This window comes from Salvelinus namaycush, chromosome 19 (assembly GCF_016432855.1).
Source record: "Salvelinus namaycush isolate Seneca chromosome 19, SaNama_1.0, whole genome shotgun sequence".
NCBI classification, from domain to species: domain Eukaryota; kingdom Metazoa; phylum Chordata; class Actinopteri; order Salmoniformes; family Salmonidae; genus Salvelinus; species Salvelinus namaycush.
Genome location: NC_052325.1, coordinates 42,329,515 through 42,348,582, shown reverse-complemented (window position 1 = coordinate 42,348,582; position 19,068 = coordinate 42,329,515). Strand labels below are relative to the sequence as shown.

General features: G+C 43.1%; 1 protein-coding gene across 4 annotated transcripts in view; it reads right to left on the bottom strand.

Moving 5' to 3' along the window:
* The window catches only part of LOC120064442 (myosin light chain kinase, smooth muscle-like), a 91,940-nt gene that overhangs the window by 9,716 nt on the left and 63,156 nt on the right, over positions 1-19,068 (bottom strand). For 3 of the 4 annotated variants that reach the window (XR_005478598.1, XM_039015022.1, XM_039015023.1), the window contains 9 exons: positions 7,532-7,579; positions 6,866-6,993; positions 6,487-6,643; positions 4,693-4,998; positions 4,505-4,531; positions 4,221-4,305; positions 3,704-3,907; positions 2,839-3,056; positions 2,449-2,572 (listed from right to left, as the gene is read on the bottom strand). Coding sequence is in view for 3 of the 4 variants with exons in the window: in XM_039015022.1 (XP_038870950.1) it covers positions 2,449-2,572; positions 2,839-3,056; positions 3,704-3,907; positions 4,221-4,305; positions 4,505-4,531; positions 4,693-4,998; positions 6,487-6,643; positions 6,866-6,993; positions 7,532-7,579 (1,297 nt within the window). In the remaining variant the exon portion in view is untranslated. The remainder of the gene's footprint in view (positions 1-2,448; positions 2,573-2,838; positions 3,057-3,703; positions 3,908-4,220; positions 4,306-4,504; positions 4,532-4,692; positions 4,999-6,486; positions 6,644-6,865; positions 6,994-7,531; positions 7,580-19,068) is intronic. The other variant, XM_039015024.1, reaches the window with a different exon arrangement.

Genomic DNA, 19,068 nt, shown 5'->3' with positions numbered 1-19,068 from the left:
CTGCCCTCCAGGACACCTACAGCACCCGATGTCACAGGAAGGCCAAAAAGATCAAGGACAACAACCACCCGAGCCACGGCCTGTTCACCCCTCTACCATCCAGAAGGCGAGGTCAGTACAGGTGCATCAAAGCTGGGACCGAGAGACTGGAAAAACAGCTTGTCTCAAGGCCATCAGGCTGTTAAACAGCGATCACTAACACAGAGAGGCTGCTGCCTACATACAGACTCGAAATCATTGGCCACTTTAATAAATGGATCACTAGTCACATTAATAATGCCACTTTAATAATGTTTACATATCTTGCATTACTCATCTCATATGCATATACTGTATTCTATACCATCTATTGCATCTTGCCTATTTATGTTTCTGATTCCATCCCTTCACTTAGATGTGTGTGCATTAGGTAGTTGTTGTGGAATTGTTAGATTACTTGTTAGATATTGCTGCACTGTCAGAACTAGAAGGACAAGCATTTCGAAACACTCGCATTAACATCTGCTAACCATGGTGTCTGTGACCAATACAATTTGATTTGAATGGTGCGACAAACAAAAAACACACAGTCAACGGCAGTCCTGTGGGCAACAACAGCTTGTTGATGAGAGATGTCGAAGGAGAATGGCAAGAATTGTGTAAGCTAACAGGCGGGCCACAAACAGACAAATAATGTATAAGTATAACAGTGGTGTGCAGAACGGCATCTAGGAATGCACAACTCGCCGATCCTCGTCACGGATGGGCTATTGCATCAGACGACCACACCGGGTTCCACTCCTATCAACTAAAAACGAAGTGGTTCCAGTGGGCACACAATCACCAACACTGGACAATTGAGTGAAAAAACTTCACCTGGAATATGACAGCGAGTTCAGTTTACTTGTGTGGCCTGCGCAGTCCCCAGACCTCAACCCAATGGAGCATCTTTGGGATGAGATGGAACAGGCTGTTCAATCTCCGTCCAATCTGCAGCAACTGCGTGATGCCATTGCGTCAGCATGGACCAACATCACTGTGGAATGTTAGACACCTTGTAGAATACCCCAAATAATTCAGGATGTTCTGGAGGCAAAGGGGGGTCCGAACCGATACTAGACGGGTGTACCTAATAAACTGATCAGTGAGCGTATACACTACTGTTAGATTTGATACACATTGATGTTTTATCATTTTTGTTAGTCATACTGCACGATTCCTCGTTTTCGTCATTTTGAAGCTTCTGTATTGCACTCCCCTACAGCATACTATGATTCTCAGGGTACATTTCGCCTCCCATGATGCAATGCTCCGCCTGCTTTTAGCTTAGCTGGCTGGCTATCAAGCCCAGATAGTCTAAATATATTGCTTACGCCATAAGTTCTGAGTATATTTCACATTACTTTTGGGTTGTAAATTAGAATGCTTGGATGAATGTCATGCTGAATATCTGTTCATGTTATTGTCACCAATCAACTGCAATCCACAAAAAAAATTATAATTAGATGCTAACTAGCTACGCTAACCATAAGAGTTACTGCATCTAGATGGCATGCTAGCTAGCCCGACTGCTACATCCAAAATAATAGAGTTTGCTACAATAACAGCAGAGTTTCATCTTAGCAACTGTCTTAACATGTAGGCCTGTCAGAAGAACACAACGTTTACTCTGAAATGTATAGGCAAATCATTAAGGAATCCTAGTCTCAGCCTGTGTCTTTGGTGCCAACATTACCAATGCTAGCTAACTAACTTAACCTGCTGCATCTGAAATAGTGTTTTCAACAATAAGACAAATACAGCCACAGCGACTGTCCAAGCAACCTTCCAACAACACTGGAGGCCTATTGGAATTAATAAAAAGTATGAAGTTTACAAGTAATTCAATACAAAAGTATATAGGCTATTTGGAAAGGGCAAAATGGCGGCAGGAGCTGCAACTTTGGTTGGTGATGGTGGGAGTAGTTTTGCCAAATGGAATCATTAAAGTTGAACAGAAAAATATTGGAGTAAGCCGACTATAAATATATTTCTAAGGGTTTCTGAGCCTCTATTTAAAATATTTACAAACGTTAGACAACCAGAGCAACATATCGATCACTAATAATTGACTGTCCAAAATGTATTGTATTAGTCATCTCAGGGATCCTACTGGAAAACGTCAGAGAAGCCATTTCTGGTTTTGCTCATCACTAAACAGTCAGACATGAAATCATAAAATTACACTAACTGTGTAGGACATCAGTAAATACTTCATAATAACAACCCAAATGTTGTTTTAAGGCTAGGGCAAGTAGATATTTAGTTGAAATGTTGCTGACAATTAGTTGAACAATGTACAAACCATCTATTTGGGACTCTCCAAATAAAGTGTTACCATAGAAGCTTACCACAAATATTACAAATAATAGTAGTTATAAGGGAACTTAGAGTGGTTATAAGGGTCATTATAACTGGTTTGACACTCACAGGATGTAACAGATGACTCCTATACTCCACATGTCTGTTGGGTAACTGATTGCTTCATAGTTGATCACTTCTGGGGCCACAAACTCAGGGGTTCCAAAAAGAACTTTCAACGTTCCAGAGTTTTCTAGGAGCACACAGGGGAAGAGGGATTCAATAATGAAATGTTGAAGTTTAGCATAGGAAGTTATTGAAAAGAAACATCATGTTTCTGAATTCCTGTAACTTGACCAAAATTCCTACGTTTTCCAGAAATCACAGTTGGAATATTTCTGGAATCAGGAGGGAATAAGCAGGATATCTGGGAATCCTCTAACCAGGATTTCTGGGAAAGTTACCAGAATTTTGCAACTCTAATCCTGAAAATGTCTTCTGCACATGAGGCCTGGTTACCTAGTCTGCGTGCGAGGCCAAAGTCGATGAGTTTGATGGTGCTCCCAGTCTTGTTGACACACATGATATTCTCAGGCTTCAGGTCCAGATGGACTATGCCCTGCTTGTGGATGTAATGGACCCCGTCCACGATTTGCAGCATGTACTTGATCACCTCTCTCTCTGTCAGCTCAAAGTCTTCATCGATGATACGCTCAAACAGTTCCCCACCAGAGATCCTGCAGAGGGAGAGAGAAAGATGGTTGAGATCCTGCAATATAGATAATCACAGCCAAATATGAAAATCATTCACTGGATACCACATCCTTGTCAAATCTCGAATATCATTTTTCAGCTTACAAGGCATATCATCTAAAATTGGTACTAAGGACAATTGCTGTTTTTAAATGTGAGTCAAGTGTTCTTGTGTCAGTCAACTGTTTGACAATGCTATAAAAAGAAAAGGGGAAATGGTTCAGTCTAATGTGTTTACATGTCTAACATATTTGGCAAGTTAACTTTTTCAAAGCATCACCATATAAAAAAAGCCGATGGTTCTGTCTGAAGAGTCTGTCTGGTAAAAATAAATCAGACGGAAATGTTGGAAATGGAAAACAAATTCCTTTGAAATTACCCAAAATAAAGATTATATCACTTTCATATTCATATATATATATATATATATATTTTTTTTTTTACATACAAGTGACATTAGTCTGTCATCTACTAAATAAAATAACATTTCTAGCCAAACTACTGTAAATAGGCCTATGCGTCCCAAAGGGCACCTATTCTTTATATAGTGCACTACTTTTGACCAGGGCCCATAGGGTAACTGAAATTAATATTATTTGTAAGGTATAAAAGTGAAATGAAATATACTCACATTTCCAAAACCATGACGATGTCCGACTTGCCTTCGAAGGCATCAATGCACTGGACAAGTTTGGGGTGATGGAGGGAGTTCATTATAGCAATCTCTTGTCTCACATTATCTTTCTCTTTCGCAGAGTAGGCCTTGATGAACTTTCCAGCCCAATGCTTTTTCGTTGCCTTCTCCAAAAGTTTAAATACTTGTCCGAATTTCCCCCTACAACATAGAAGACAAATGTTTTTGGGGGGGAATCTGATAGAGGATATCATGGATGAGAGGCATGTACAATAGGGCTATTGCGGACCAGTGTCAATGTAGATAAATGCTTTCGTTGAAATATATGCCATTTGGCAGAAGCTTTTATTCAAGGCGACGTACAGTAGTAGGGCATACCTTGTTCATATGGGGACCCCCAGCGGGAATCGAACCCACGACTCAAGTGTTACAAGTGCAATGCTCTACTGACTGAGCCTGAGGAGCACAATTAAATAAATGCTTTGCTGACCAACGTTTATAGGTGGGTACTCACGTTCCGAGGCGCTCTTCCACATCATACAGATCCTTGACTTTAACATCGGTTCTAACGGTCACATCTCTGTAGTCTGGCTCTTTGTCTGAAAATAGGAACATGACACTTTGGAGTTATTACAGTATGTATGCCTAGTCAGTCATAACACACAAGCACATTGCAAGACATTATAAAGGACGTAATAAAGCATTTTACATTTGTGCTTCATAGGTGTTACCTATTTTTTATTTTTTTAAAGAAACAATTGCGCAGAAAGGTGGATTATTGGATTGGATTAGACATACCTTCATCATCCTCAACCTCCTCCTTTTCTGTTCGATAAAATTATAACAAATATGTCGTTAGTCATTGGTATGAATCAATAATCATTACAATGAATCAATGTTCGACAATGTCAAAGGAAAACAGCTTGTTAACAATGAGTGACAAGTGTAACCAATGAGTGGCAGGACACCAAAAGACCCCCACTTACCCTCTACATCCTCCTCTAGCATTGTGACAGGCTCAGACTCTGCACTGGGCTCGCCGATACCGTAGATATTGACAGCCCGCACCCTGAACTTGTACTGGCGTTGACCCAGCAGATTGTGAACATTATAGAAGGTGCTGTTGCAGGAGACCAGATCCTTCCACTCGTTGTCCACAGAATTCCATATCTCTAGGTTGTAAGACTGGACGGCGCTGCCCCCGTCGTAGGTGGGGCCGTACCATGACAGCGTGAGGGTGGAGCGGCGGATGTCTGAGGCGGCTGGAACACGGGCAGGGGGATCAGGTTTGTCTGGAACACACAGAGGTCACACAGAGCCACTCAAGAGGTCAACGCTGAGTTCTGAACACTGGTCCGGGTTACATTGATGTGAAACATGCTCTAGGCTTTGTCCCAAATGTAACCCAGTCCCTATATAGGACGCTACTTTTGACCAGATACCTATGGGCCCTGGTCAAAAGTAGTGCACTATATAGAGAATAGGGTTCAATTTGGGACAAAGCCTAGACCCCCAATTGTCGGCCGCTGCACAGGCGCGAGTTGAGTTAGTCGACTCGTGAAGATTTGGACAGATTAGACTCCCAGTCCCAGGATCTGATAAATGTGTTGTGTAAGATGAACCACCTGAGGGGGAGATCAAATGATAACAGTTCGAGGACAAACAAACCTTCCATTCACAAATGTCAGTACTCAGTAGTCACCATACACAAAAGCACAGCTGTGTTGGTAATGAAAAAAGGTTTGCTGGCTATAGTGGCTACCTTCTACCTTCTGAACCGCCAACAACCATTCGTCAACAACAGTTTCACCATATCCAGTCATGGCAGGGTGTCCATTAAAGGCACAGTACAGGAGACTATACGTGAGAGCAGATGATCAGTGAGGCAGGGAGGATCCACACAAGAAGTCTGGATCAGTTTTATGTACAACCAATGTCAGACGATACAACCCAGACTGCCTGCTAGCTACAGTGCACTTTAATCACCCTGCTTTGTTGAAGGGGTGGGAGCCATGTTACACAAGCTGTTACAAGCATACCCCCACTTAATCCCCTGGGTTCCATTGTAAAACACCAAACGAATCCGCCTCATAGAGCACAGCTTGACACCTACAGGCTTGCAATAGGGGAGGAGTCAATGAAACAAATTATATGACACAATTCAATACTAAAACCTCTATACGCCATACATGCAGTCGAAGGTTGTAAAAGTAACGCGAGGATCATATACATTAACAAGCATCTAAGTAGGGGGCTGTTTTTACCAGTGTGTAACAAGTGCTGTGTCTCTGTACGCTATTAACAGTTCTCTGGGCACATAAACGGTTGCGTTTATGTGGAGCAGCTCAATAACTCGTCTCCCAGGCTGCTGCGTATTTTCCCTGAGTCAGGCTGGATACACTCCACTCTGACAGAAGTGGCAAAGGGCCTCATTAAAGCAACAGCTGAAGAGAAAGCACAGCCTTAAAAGGCCATTGGAGATCCCTGCAGTGGCTTGTTAGTGTTAGGATCTAGAGAGCTCGAGCTGGCCCGGCCTGCGTACCTTCCCTTCCCCAACAACATTCCCCAAAGCTACAGGACTGCCATTTCTACGAGAGACGAACATGATAGGATGTAGAGCGAGGTAAATCATGCGTTATAGCAAAAATTATTTTACAGGGAAAGATTTCTCAGACTCTTAATTGTCCTGTGAATCTCAATGATGGAGCAAAAAATGGCGTCACTGCCTAGCTCCTAGAGGCCAAATTCAATACGGCCTGATTTGGATAAATGGAACATACCAACAACGGTGAGGTTGAGAGCAGCCTGTCTCACGCCGTAGTTGTTTCGCAACTCTACGGTGTAGCAGCCACAGTGCTCCTGCTGGCTGTCAGCGATGGTCAGTTTACTGTTGGACTCAGTGGTTTCAATGGTTAAATCACCTTTGACCTCTTGGATCTGCAGACAAAACCACCATAAGGTCAGTCATATCACGGAGAAGGAAACGTTCGCTAAAACAGTTACTATAGTGTTATTAAATATATATACATAAATAATTAGAAATTGGACATGGTGGTTCATTTCAGGTGATGGTTGGAGTTGATCATAGACAGGGCAGAGCAATAGAGTCAATATATAATCAATACATAAAGGGGTGGACTGGTACAGACTTGTCCTTACTGGTTTGCGGAACTTGAGCCAGGTGCATTTGATTGGTGGAGCTCCTCCAAACTTACAGAGAATTTCCACCTTCTCTCCTGCCAGGATCTTCATGTCGTCTGGGAACTGAACAATCTGAGGTGGTATAGCTGGATGACACACACACACACACACACACACACACACACACACACACACACACACACTTCAGCCAGAAACATCTCTATCCATCATCAGAACAAACCTCCAGGTAAACCCGTGTACAGTACTCATCTGGCTCCCCCCGTCCACTGTTTGTCCAATAATCTGGGGGCTGAGATGGATTGGCAGGGGGAATCTCCGATTGCTATTACAGGCACCCTCAGACCTCTCACAGAGCAGCTGAGTCCAGCCAGTGTTTGGCACACGAGCTAGGCCCTCTAGCCTGAATGAGAGAGCTGGGCTGGAGCACAGGCTAGGGGATCATCTATCCTGCTTGTTGACATTTGGGTCGTTCTCTATTAGGCCAGAGAGTTTTAGTACAGGGGCCCTATGTATCAAGTGCTCCAGAGTAGAAGAGCTGATTTAGGATCCGTGTTGTCTTTTTGGACAGGGGGAGCTGATCCTACTTCAGCACTCCTACTCTGATAAGCTTGGTACATAGGTACATAGAGAAACTATTTGCATGTATGAGGAAGTCTTTCTTACCCTGTTTGGGAGGAGTCTTTGTATTCGGTTTCTTTATCCTTGCCTCACCTGGAAAAAAGAGACAAATTATTACAAATTGGGAAGGCCGCAGTTATGTCAATGCAGTCGATAATGGATCCAATGAGATTTGATACAAATGATTCCCGTTTGTGAATCTTCAACGCAATTAATTCAAGTAAAATGAATATATTGATCAGAACCCAGACTGAATCTAAAAATGGTGAGTGTAGGATTCGCATAAATTAATGTCATTGCAATTGATGACATTGTGAGCTACAACCGCAGCAAGCATTAGTAAATCAAAGTTTAAGTTCCTGTTCTTTTCCCCACATAATCACTCAGTGTTTCCTGCACCAATATAGCTGGAATCCAGATGTTACTATTGACAAGACATATTGATCAAAGCATAGATGAAGATTGAATTTGTACAGCTCATTTACCACACGTTTGAAACACCAGTCCAGCTAGCCTCTGACGGAGCACACGCTGTGGGAAATAACACATTTGTACATTCAGAATCCTTGTTTAAAGCATTTGCCTTTATAGTACATTATCTATAAAATGTTTTGGTTTTATAACCACTTATGAGTTCTGAAGACTTAGGCGTATAGTCTGCCATAACTAGTGTACTATAAGGCATTATGAACTTCATAGAAAATGTTCTTCCCAGGACAGTATATGGGAACGGAGAATAAACTGTCTGATAAGTGAACTTGAGGGAGCTATTCTCTTGTGGATGTCCTGGAAAAAAAGTGCTGCCTTTGTGCTTATGTCCTTTGGTATTTTCCTTTTTTGGTCATACAAAAGAATAGTACCAAAGTCTTCAGGAAATAGCTCTTGGCACAATATACATTACATTTGATTGCCGTCAAGAATGAAAGTAACAGTAAAAACAAACTAATGGAGATGGTGAGGAGCAACACGAAATATTAACCTTGATGAATTACAGCTTAAGCTCGCAATGTCTTTACTTCCCTCTTTTCTGCATGAGATCCTCCTCTCTGGAAAGAATAACATCCTTTTTACAACAACTATTTTTGCCCAGTGTACTGAAACAAAACATGAAGTTGATAAAAAAAAGTTTAATTGCACAAATAACATCTACCATTGCTGTTTCCATTTGCGAATACTGTACAAATCATTTTTTTGCAGCGTCAAATACAGAAAATGACAGCCAAACAAAGAGAGCAGGCTTTTAAACACACTCAAATTGTTATGAGCACACTGAATGGCTGTGTAAGGTTTTAATGCAGGAAACAGCGGACTCTTTAAAAGCTTGTGTTCATGAAGTTTCCAAAACAAGTAGAGAACTTAAAAAGGGGAAATCCACTCTTTTAGTATTTTTGTTTCTAAATGTTTTACATGTTAGCAGTCAAATCTTCAAGATATTGGACTTTCAAGAAGCAATGTGGCACCGGCCACATCATGTGGCAAACGCAAACACATTTTGCATCATGATAACGTGATGGGGCCGGTGACACTTTGCATCTTGAAGACTTGACTGCTGACATGCAAAATGTCGGGACTGTATCAACAGCGAACTAATGAAAAAAAAGAACAATGAATGCTTAATTGGTCCGGTTGTAAAGTTTTCACATGCATCAGTTCAGTTTTGAATTCTAAATAAACTACTGCACCCAGCCTTTGAGCTGCAGTTAAAAAGGTAGTGTGTGTGTATTCATGGGTACCAAGGGAAGCCAGGTTTCCCCCAGAAATTGTCTGCGTTTTATAATTTTCCTTCATTTCGCAAGAGGCTGTATCTCACTAAAGAAAGCATCAGAGTGAGCGAAACAGTACCCGTCTGACTCTGTCTGGTCAAAAAGAGTATGACATTGTTGCCATCCATAGCACTGAACGCAAGGGAAGCCAGTGAGCATTTGGCCTCCCTTGATTGAAAAAGTATAACATAGTTTAGCTTATCGCTGATTGGCTGAGTGAGCTCAACTGTGAATTGTCCTGGCACACCAAAAAAAAAAAAAGTCAAGGAAAGCCAGTTTGGATTTGGCTTCACTCCAATCACATCAAAAGCAAAACGTCATTGACAGAAACAAACTTGAATTGTTGCATGTCGTTGTGTTGTGGTCCTACGCTGGCTAACTAAAATTGCCTCAAATTAGCCATGGATGGAGACAGGGATTTGGAGCTGTGGTTTTACTTAGTGCAATTCTGATCCAACCATAAATTCATACATTGTGCCCCTGGCCAGAGAGGATGGAAGTTCAACATGTAGCTAGATGTAGTAGGCTAATGTTAACTAGCTGGCTTGGCACATCGTTGCCCATGAAAGGAATTTAGGCTAGTGAGCAAGCATTTTAGCCATTTTTTTTTCTACTTGCACGAACGAACGCACGCGCACACACACAGAGAGAAATGAGAACCATGGACAGCCACATATTTAGTTTACAAAGACTGGACTAAATTGTTTTATGCATATTTTACTTGTCACTGTATTAGACTAAGCATAGGTTATTTGATTATGTTGAAATGGTGCTGGAATAGTGGAGGCAGCTCCTGTTTTCTTTGCGACTTGCGGTAACTCTCCGTGGTTCTAAATCAATAGTTGTTTAGAAGTCTGAAAATGACGGAAACATTAACTTGCTTCACCATATTGTAGGTCATGTAACGTTTTTTTTTTACATGCAATATGCTTTGTGGACTTCACCGGACAGAGGTTGCTCTCCGGTTTTGTTATTGTCTCTGCATTATACATCTCTGTATCACTGTCGCAAGGCATATGAACTAACAGGTTATAGAGCAAACAACGTAATTATCACAACACAGGTCGTACATTTTTCCTGGCTTGGCTTCCACAGTGATTTTACCCACTCACCGCTAGTGGTTAAAGGCTGTGTAGCACTTGTGTCAATGCCATAAACACATAACAGTAACTTTCGAGCATCCATAGAAAACATTCCCAAATTACAAACTCTTAAATCAATTGTTATAACATAAGGTTGAAGTTGGGTTAGAAGTTCTCCAAGTCAGCTCTATCTTCAGGAAAAAAATCCCACAACGCCCCGTGGTCAGCGTCACACAATGAATGAAAAAAGTGGGATAAATGTTGTGTAAACATGATTCCATTCAACCGTTTTATGATAGTGAAGTACGTTGGATAAAAAAAAAAGAAGTAATTCCTGGCCTGATTGAAACAGAATATTTTTCGATAAACTTTCAAAATACAGCAAAACAAAATATGCTCAGGGCCTCCCGAGTGACACATTGGTCTAACAGGCTGACCACACCACTCGCGTCGCGTGCGTAGCAAAATACATTTAGAAATCTGTTATTCAATTATTTCACCCACACTGCTCACGCGCACCAACGAGGGTCTGCGTTGCAAAGGGCTAAAATAGAAAATCAGTTCTATTTCTGACACAGATCGCGCTGCAAGTCCATCATTGGTTTATAGAAGCAGGTACCCACGTGTCATCTCCTCACCCACGTGGGTGACTGAAAGACGAACGAGGTCAGGGGCGGTAATGCACCTAATTTATGAAAGTTGCCAATCGCAATATAAAGTCAAGAGAAGAAAAAGCTCGGAAGGAAGAGAGATGACTAGAAACGATTCGGATGACCGTTTTATGTGTGGATTAATTGGCAGAGTAGAGGACATTTCAGGTAAAATAACAACTTAATGTTTATATCCCAGGACCAATTAGCTAGCAACAGCAAGCTAGCTAAATAGGACAAATTAGCTAGCAAGTGCAAGCTAACTAGCTAAATTGTCATAAATGTTTAATGCTTTTCGACCTGTCCCCAAATGAATATAATTCCAGAAATTGTTTCGATATTTTAACCTGCGTGTCGTGATCGTGTTTGGTGTGGGGGGACAAAATAAATGTATGCACGATGGCGCACGCTCGCAGCCGGTTTGGGTTCCGTGTAAGGTACTGCATAGCACTGCTAGAGGCGTCACTACAGATCTCGGTTCGATCCCGGGCTGTGTCGCAGCCAGCCACGACCGGGAGATCCATACCTTGGTGCACAATTGGCCCAGTGTCGTCTGGGTTAGGGTAGGGTTTGGCCGGCTGGAATGTCCTTGTCCCATGGTTCGCGACCGTCGCCTCTCTCGAGTCCATATGGGAGTTGCAGCGAAGGGACAACACTAACTACCAAATGAACATCTTGAAGTTGGGGAGAAAATGGTGGGATCTTTGTGTGTTTAAAATAAATGTGAGAAATATCGCTGAAAACACTTATGCTCATATTGATTTAATAACCATATTGAAGTAAACTTGGAGTCACGCGATGACATGTGTGGTTCTCCCACTATGACTCGTCGGGAAAGTGTAACAGTTTAGCTTCCGTCCCTCTCCTCGCCCCTACCTGGGCTCGAACCAGGGACCCTCTGCACACATTGACAACAGCCACCCTCGAAGCATCGTTACCACAAAAGCTCCACAAAAGCCCTTGCAGAGCAAGGGGAACAACTACTTCAAGGTATCAGAGCAAGTGACGTCACTGATTGAAGCGCACCCCGCTAATTAGCTAGCCATTTTCACATCGGTTACAAAAGCATGCAGTTTATTAGGGTTGAGGCTACAGATTAAATAAATTGTGAACTTCACAGGGTGGTGAAAGTGCAAGGTGATTAGCTTGATGCGCCAATAAATATTGAGGGTCTTCTTCTGGTGACATAGTCGATGCATGGCTGCCGTTTGACAAATAAAAATAATCTTGCTCTTTTGTCCAAAATAAACTCATAATGTAGGCCAAGGTTCCCCAACTGGCGGCCCGTGGGCTGAATTTGGCCCGCGGGTGGTATTATTTGGCCACCCAAACTGAGCTAAAATTGTATTATTTTCATTGTTGGAAATAAAAACACCAGGAAATGTATTTAATTTTGGAAATCTGTTCCCAAGTACGCCCACGCATAATAGACACATGATCGTATACAAATGTAAGCTAGATTTGAAAGTATTATGTTTTAGTCAAATATTATATACGTTTGGGATTCTTGCGGTCAAATTTGCAGTCTACAAATGATTTATATAACGCAACAAGCTAATTTTGTGCACTATATCACGCAGCCTTTTATCTGCAATTTCATGGAAACGTCTGGTGGGGAAAAGTATGCAGATTTTTGAATATTCGTCTCAAAATCTGTCACTCGTCAATCTGTGGGGCACATTTCATCCTCGAGAATGTCCACGGCTATCAACAATGGAAAGATTGCTTCAGCAATAAATTACTGCTCAAAGTGGATGCTGTCCCTACAATCAATGTGGCGTCTAAGGAACAAAATCAACCCCTCCAAAAGAAAGCATGGCTCTGGGGCTTCTCCGAAATGCCAAAGAGTCACATTTCAGATTAGCCCGCACTTGGCAGTCTGTATATAAAACTGTATAGAATTACCGCTACCCAACAAACACCTTGAACTTGCTCTATACTGTAACTACTCTTTCCCATAGGCATGTACTATCTATAGTCCTGCAGCACCAGCAGAGACCGAGGAGCATCATCATGGGCTTCTGTGAGCATGGAAGTCAACCGGTGTAAGTGAAAGTCAAAAGAGCTAGCTTTCTATCTCTATGCTAACGTTAGCTAGCATTTAGCTCACGTTTTCCATCTAAATAACATTGATCAAACTAAGCAAATGTAAACACGTCTGCCAGCTGTTGGTAGCCAACAGCTGATGCTGTCATACTATAGATCAGGGGTATTGAACTCTTACCCTACGAGGTCTGGAGCATAATGGTTCTCTGTTCTACCTGAATCAATTGCAGCCACCTGGTGTCCCAGGTCTAAAAATCAGTCCCTGATTATAGGGGAACAATGAAAAAAAACTGGAACTGGCTTCAAAGTCCACAGTTGAGTTTGAGGGCTATAGATACAGTGCATTCAGAAAGTATTCAGACCCTTTCCATTTTTCCTCATTTTGTTACGTTACAGCCTTTTTCTAAATTTGATTTTTTTAAACCCCCCCCTAAATCTACACACAATACCCCATAATGACAGTGCAAAAACAAGTCAATGTTTTGGGGGAAATTCATAAAAAAAGATATAATTTTACATAAGTATTCAGGCCCTTTGCTATGAGACTAAATTGAGCTCGAGGTACATCCTGTTTCCATTGATCATCCTTGAGATGTTTCTACAACTTGGAGTCCACCTGTGGTAAATTCAATTGATTGGACATGATTTAGAAAAGGCACACACCTGTCTATATAAGGTCCCACAGTTGACAGTGCATGTCAGAGCAAAAAACTAAGCCATGAGGTCAAAGAAATTGTCCATAGAGCTCTGAGACAGGATTGGAAGAAGTTCGGAACTACAAAGACTCTTCCTAGAGCTGGCCGCCCGGCCAAACTGAGCAATCGGGGAGAAGGGCCTTGGTCAGGGAGGTGACCAAGAACCAGATGGTCACTGACAGAGCTCCAGTTCCTCTGTGGAGATGGGACAACTATCTCTGCAGCACTCCACCAAACCAGGCCTTTATGGTAGAGTGGCCAGATGGAAGCCACTCCCCAGTAAAAGGCACATGACAGCCTGCTTGGAGTATGCCAAAAGGAACCTAAAGGACTCTCAGACCATGAGAAACAAGATTCTCTGGTCTGATGAAATCAAGTATGAACTCTTTGGCCTGAATGCAAAGTGTCACGTCTGGAGAAAACCTGGCACCATCCCTACAGTGAAGCATGGTGGTAGCAGTATCATTCTGTGGGGATGTTTTTTAGTGGCAGGGACTAGGAGACTAGTCAGGATCGAGGGAAAGATGAACGGAGCCAAGTACAGAGAGATCCTTGATGAAAACCTGCTCCAGAGCACTCAGGACCTCAGACTAGGGCAAAGGTTCACCTTCCAACAGGACAACAATCCTAAGCACACGGCCCGAAGCCACTCCTGCGTTGTCTTGGCTAAGACTCTGAATGTCCTTGAGTGGTCCAGCCAGAGCCCAGACTTGAACCCAATCGAACATCTTTGGAGAGACCTACATTTTTTTTTTTACTGCGCAGCGATGATCCTCTTCCAACCTGACAGAGCTTGAGTGGATCTGCAGAGAAGAATGGGAGAAACTCCCCAAATACAGGTGTGTCAACCTTGTAGCGTCATACCCAAGAAGACTCGAGGCTGTAATCGCTGCCAAAGGTGCTTCAACAAAGTACTGAGTAAAAGGTCTGAATACTTACGTAAATATGATATTTCAGTTGTTTTTTTTGCCCCAAAAATATACCTGTTTTTGATTTGTCATTATGGGGTATTGTATGTAGATTGAGGGAAAAAATCAATTTAATCAATTTTAGAAGGCGGCTGTAACGTAACAAAATGTGGAGATAGAAGGGGTCTGAATACTTTCTGAATGCACCGTTGTACACTACATTTGCTTTGTTTCATCTGCTGCTTGTTTCCTAATGTTCACTCATGCATTTCCACATGTCATTTATGAAATTTGATTTTATTGTATGAATATTGACAATTACAATGTTATGAATATTGTAGAAAAATCTTCAGTCAGTTTTCATACTAAAATGTTATGTGCCACAGCTTACCATGTACAGTAGGCTACAGGCAATATGTTCCTCCATGTGAGTCAAAAAAATTACAATCTTTCATTCTTGGCTTTCCGGCAGTCTTTGTGGTTTTTGTATACATGGAGCATAAATTGTACAATTGTAAACTAACAAAGAATTTATGGTCGAACCCATGTATATTAGTTAATATACAGCACCAAATACATAAATATCTGATAAGGTCCATTATCTGCTACCTGGATTTATAACCATATAAGCTAGCTAGTTCAGCCACCCATCTACAGTTCAACCAAACCGCTTTTTTTGTGTATCCTTGAAAAACAGCCAGCCATGTGACAAGAGACAGTGGACATTCACACGTAACAAATCAAAGCGCTAGATCAATGGAACAGCTGTTTCAGGAAATAATCGACTTCGGTAGCAAAAGGATCACACCAGCGCCATAAAAATGATACACTGCTCAATGTACACAACCCTCAAACCTTTACAGATGCACAATTGAGAGCATCCTGTCGGGCTGTATCACCACCTGGTACGGCAACTGCACCGCCCACAACCGCAAGGCTCTCCAGAGGGTGGTGCGTTCTGCACAACGCATCACCGGGGGCAAACTTACTGCCTTCCAGGACACCTACACCACCCGATGTCACAGGAAGGCCAAAAAGATCAAGGACAATAACGACCCGAGCCACTGCCTGTTCACCCCGCTTCCATCCAGAAGGCGAGGTCAGTACAGGTGCATCAAAGCTGGGACAGAGATTTAAAAAGTTTCTATCTCAAGGCCATCAGATTGTTAAACAGCCAGGACTAGCACGACTGCTCGCTCATCCATATACTTTATACTTATATATTCTCATCCCATTACTAGATTGTGTGCATTAGGTTTTGTTGTGGAATTGTTAGATATTACCTGTTAGATACTGCTGCACTGTCGGATCTAGAAGCATAAGCATTTCGCTACATGCCACATGCCCCAATGCATAGTGCCAACTGTAAAGTTTGGTGGAGGAGGAACAATTGTCTGGAGCTGTTTTTCCATGGTTTGGGCTAGGCCCTTTAGTTCCAATGAAGGGAATCGTTAATGCTACAGCATACAATGACATTCTAGACGATTCTGTGCTTCCAACTTTGTGGCAACAGTTTGGGGAAGGCCCTTTCCTGTTTCAGCATGACAATGCCCCCGTGCACAAAGCGAGGTCCATGGTTTGTTAAGATTGGTTTGGAAGAACTTGACTGGATTGCACAGAGCCCTGAACCCCATCGAACACCTTTGGGATAAATTGGAATGCTGACTGCGAGCCAGGCCTAATCGCCCAACATCAGTGCCCGACCTCACAAATGCTGTGTGATTGAATGGAAGCAAGTCCCCGAAGCAATGTTCCAACATCTAGTGCAGGGGTGTGCAACTCCAGTCCTCTGGAGCCTGATTTGTGTCAACATTTTCTCCATCCCTAGCAAACACAGCTAATTAATCAAATTGCATTCTAAACTGAAGATCATGCATAGGTGATTATTGGAGTCAGGTGTGTTAGCTGAGGCTGATGCAAAACTGTGACACCAAATCAGGCCTTCGAGGACTGGAATTGCCCACCCCTCACTAGTGAAAAGCCTTCCCAGAAGAGTGGAGGCTGTTATGGCAGCAAATGGGGGACCAACCCCATATTAATGCCAATGATTTTGGAATGAGATGTTCGACAAGCAGGTGTCCACATACTTTTGGTCATTAGTGTAACTCAAGAAATCTCATAAAAATGTTTTTGTCAAGGTGGTCTTAGTCTCACAAATGTACATCCAACTAAGATGTTTGGTGCAGTTTTGCTCAAGTGAAAAAATGTGCATGAAAACAATTAGTCTCTCGTTGAATAATCCCTACTGTTGACCAATCACCGAAGGGGCATAGACTTTTGCTTGCCACGTTAAATTTGTGAACTAACAGCCGAAAAAAAATAAACTGTTTCGGATGGAAAGCATGTGGTCGCCTTCAGCTGAGAGTTCCACGATACAATCCATTGAGATGTGATGTACATATCGTGAAGTGGAGAATTCTCAGCTACTTGCTACTAAACTGTTCTTATGCCAGCACCCAGGATATCAAGCCTGGAAGGCTCATGCTCCATATGTGAGCTGTAGAGCAGTTGCACCATGTTACCCAGCCGGAGACGTGTTGAAGCTGTCAAAACAAGTCCGGCCTTAACCCTTCCACAGAGGGATGTGCATCCCTGATCTGGTTCCTTCTCACAGGCTTGGAGTCAGTTCTCTCTACTTTCATTGTGTTAAGACAATATGGAGACATTGCATTGCACAGGCCTGTATCACAATCCGTTTTTTATTTTTTTCCCCCCTACATGGAATCTAAAGAAACAGCATCTCCAAAACCATTGGATTACCTGATGAGCACACTCCGTCATAACAGAGGGAGAACATTACATCTCACTTGTCCAGCATTGTTACGGGCTGTCAAAAGGAGTAGAGGCACAGATGAAAGCAGTTTGATATGAGATAAAGGAGCGGTTGAGTATCCCGATGGGACAGTGCATTCTGAGCTCTCCAGGACCCTGCAGTGCTGGACTGTGCCCCCGAGCGCAAGTTAAATAAATGTGCAGGGGTTAGAGTTTTCCAGCGGGGATGAAAAAGCTGCTTGTTTTCATAGCACTACACCACTGACGCATTTCCCATGGCTCACCACGCTCTGGGACTGTAACTAGATAACACACAAGCACGAGCAACAGGGACTGCTTTAGAAAAACCATAACATGGCTAATATCATCGATAGCCCACTCTATAAAGCACTTGGAAGTAATACGACCATGCATCTGGATGAGAATCTGAATCAAAACATTTACATTTTTGTCATGTAGCAGACACTCTTATCCAGAGCGACTTACAGTTAGTGCATTCATCTTAAGATCGCTAGGTAGGACAACCACATATCACAGGCATAGAAAGTACATTGTTCCTCAACGTAGCTATCAGTAGAGAGCTAGAAGGGGGGGGCGGGGGGTCAAGTGCAAGTGCTAGTTAAGTGTTGAGAATTATTTAAGATACTGTTTGGGTTTCAGACGTTTTCGGAAGATGGGCAGGGACTCTGCTGTCCTAGCTTCAGGGGAAGCTGGTTCCACCATTGGGGTGCCAGGATAGAGAAGAGCTTGGACTGGGCTGAGCGGGAGCTGCCCTCCCGTAGGGGGGAGGGCCATGAGACCTGAGGTGGCAGAACAGAGTGGTCGGGTTGGGGTGTAGGGTTTGAGAATAGCCTGAAGGTAGGAAGGGGCAGTTCCTCTTGCTGTTCCGTAGGTAAGCACCATGGTCTTGTAGTGGATGCAAGATTTGACTGGAAGCCAGTGGAGGGTGCAGAGGAGCAGGGTGACCTGAGAGAACTTGGGAAGGTTGAAAACTAGATGGGCTGCTGCATTCTGGATAAATTGCAGGGGTTTAATGGCACAAGCGGAGAGCCCAGCCAACAGCCAGTTGCAATAGTCCAGACAGGAAAGGACAAGTGCCTGGATTAGGACCTGTGCCGCTTCCTGTGTGAAGTAGGGTCGTACTCTACAGATGTTGTAGAGCGTGAACCTGCAAGAGCGGGTCACTGCTTTGATGTTTGCAGAGAACGACAGGATGTTGTCCTGGATCACTCTGGGAAGGCGACTCTTGAGTTGTCAACCGTGATGGAGAGGTCTTTGAGCAGGCAGGCCTTCCCAAGGAGGAATAGCAGTTCCATTGAGGTTGAGCTAGAGGTGGTGGGCCGACATCCAAGTTGAGATATCTGCCAGGCACGCAGGGATGCGTGTCGCCACCTGGGTGTCAGAAGGGATGAAAGAGAAAAGTAGTTGAGCGTCATCTGCATAGCAATGATAGGAGAGACCACGTGAGGATATGGTGGAGCCGAGTGACTTGGTGTACAGGGAGAAGAGGAGAAGGCCTAGAACCGAGCCCTGGGGGACACCAGTAGTGAGAGTACGCGCGGCCTGCCAGGTAGGATGCAATCCAAGAGTGTGAATAGCCTGAGACGCCCAGCCCTGAGAGGGTGGAGAGGAGGATCTGATGCTTCATGTGTCGAAGGCAGCGGAT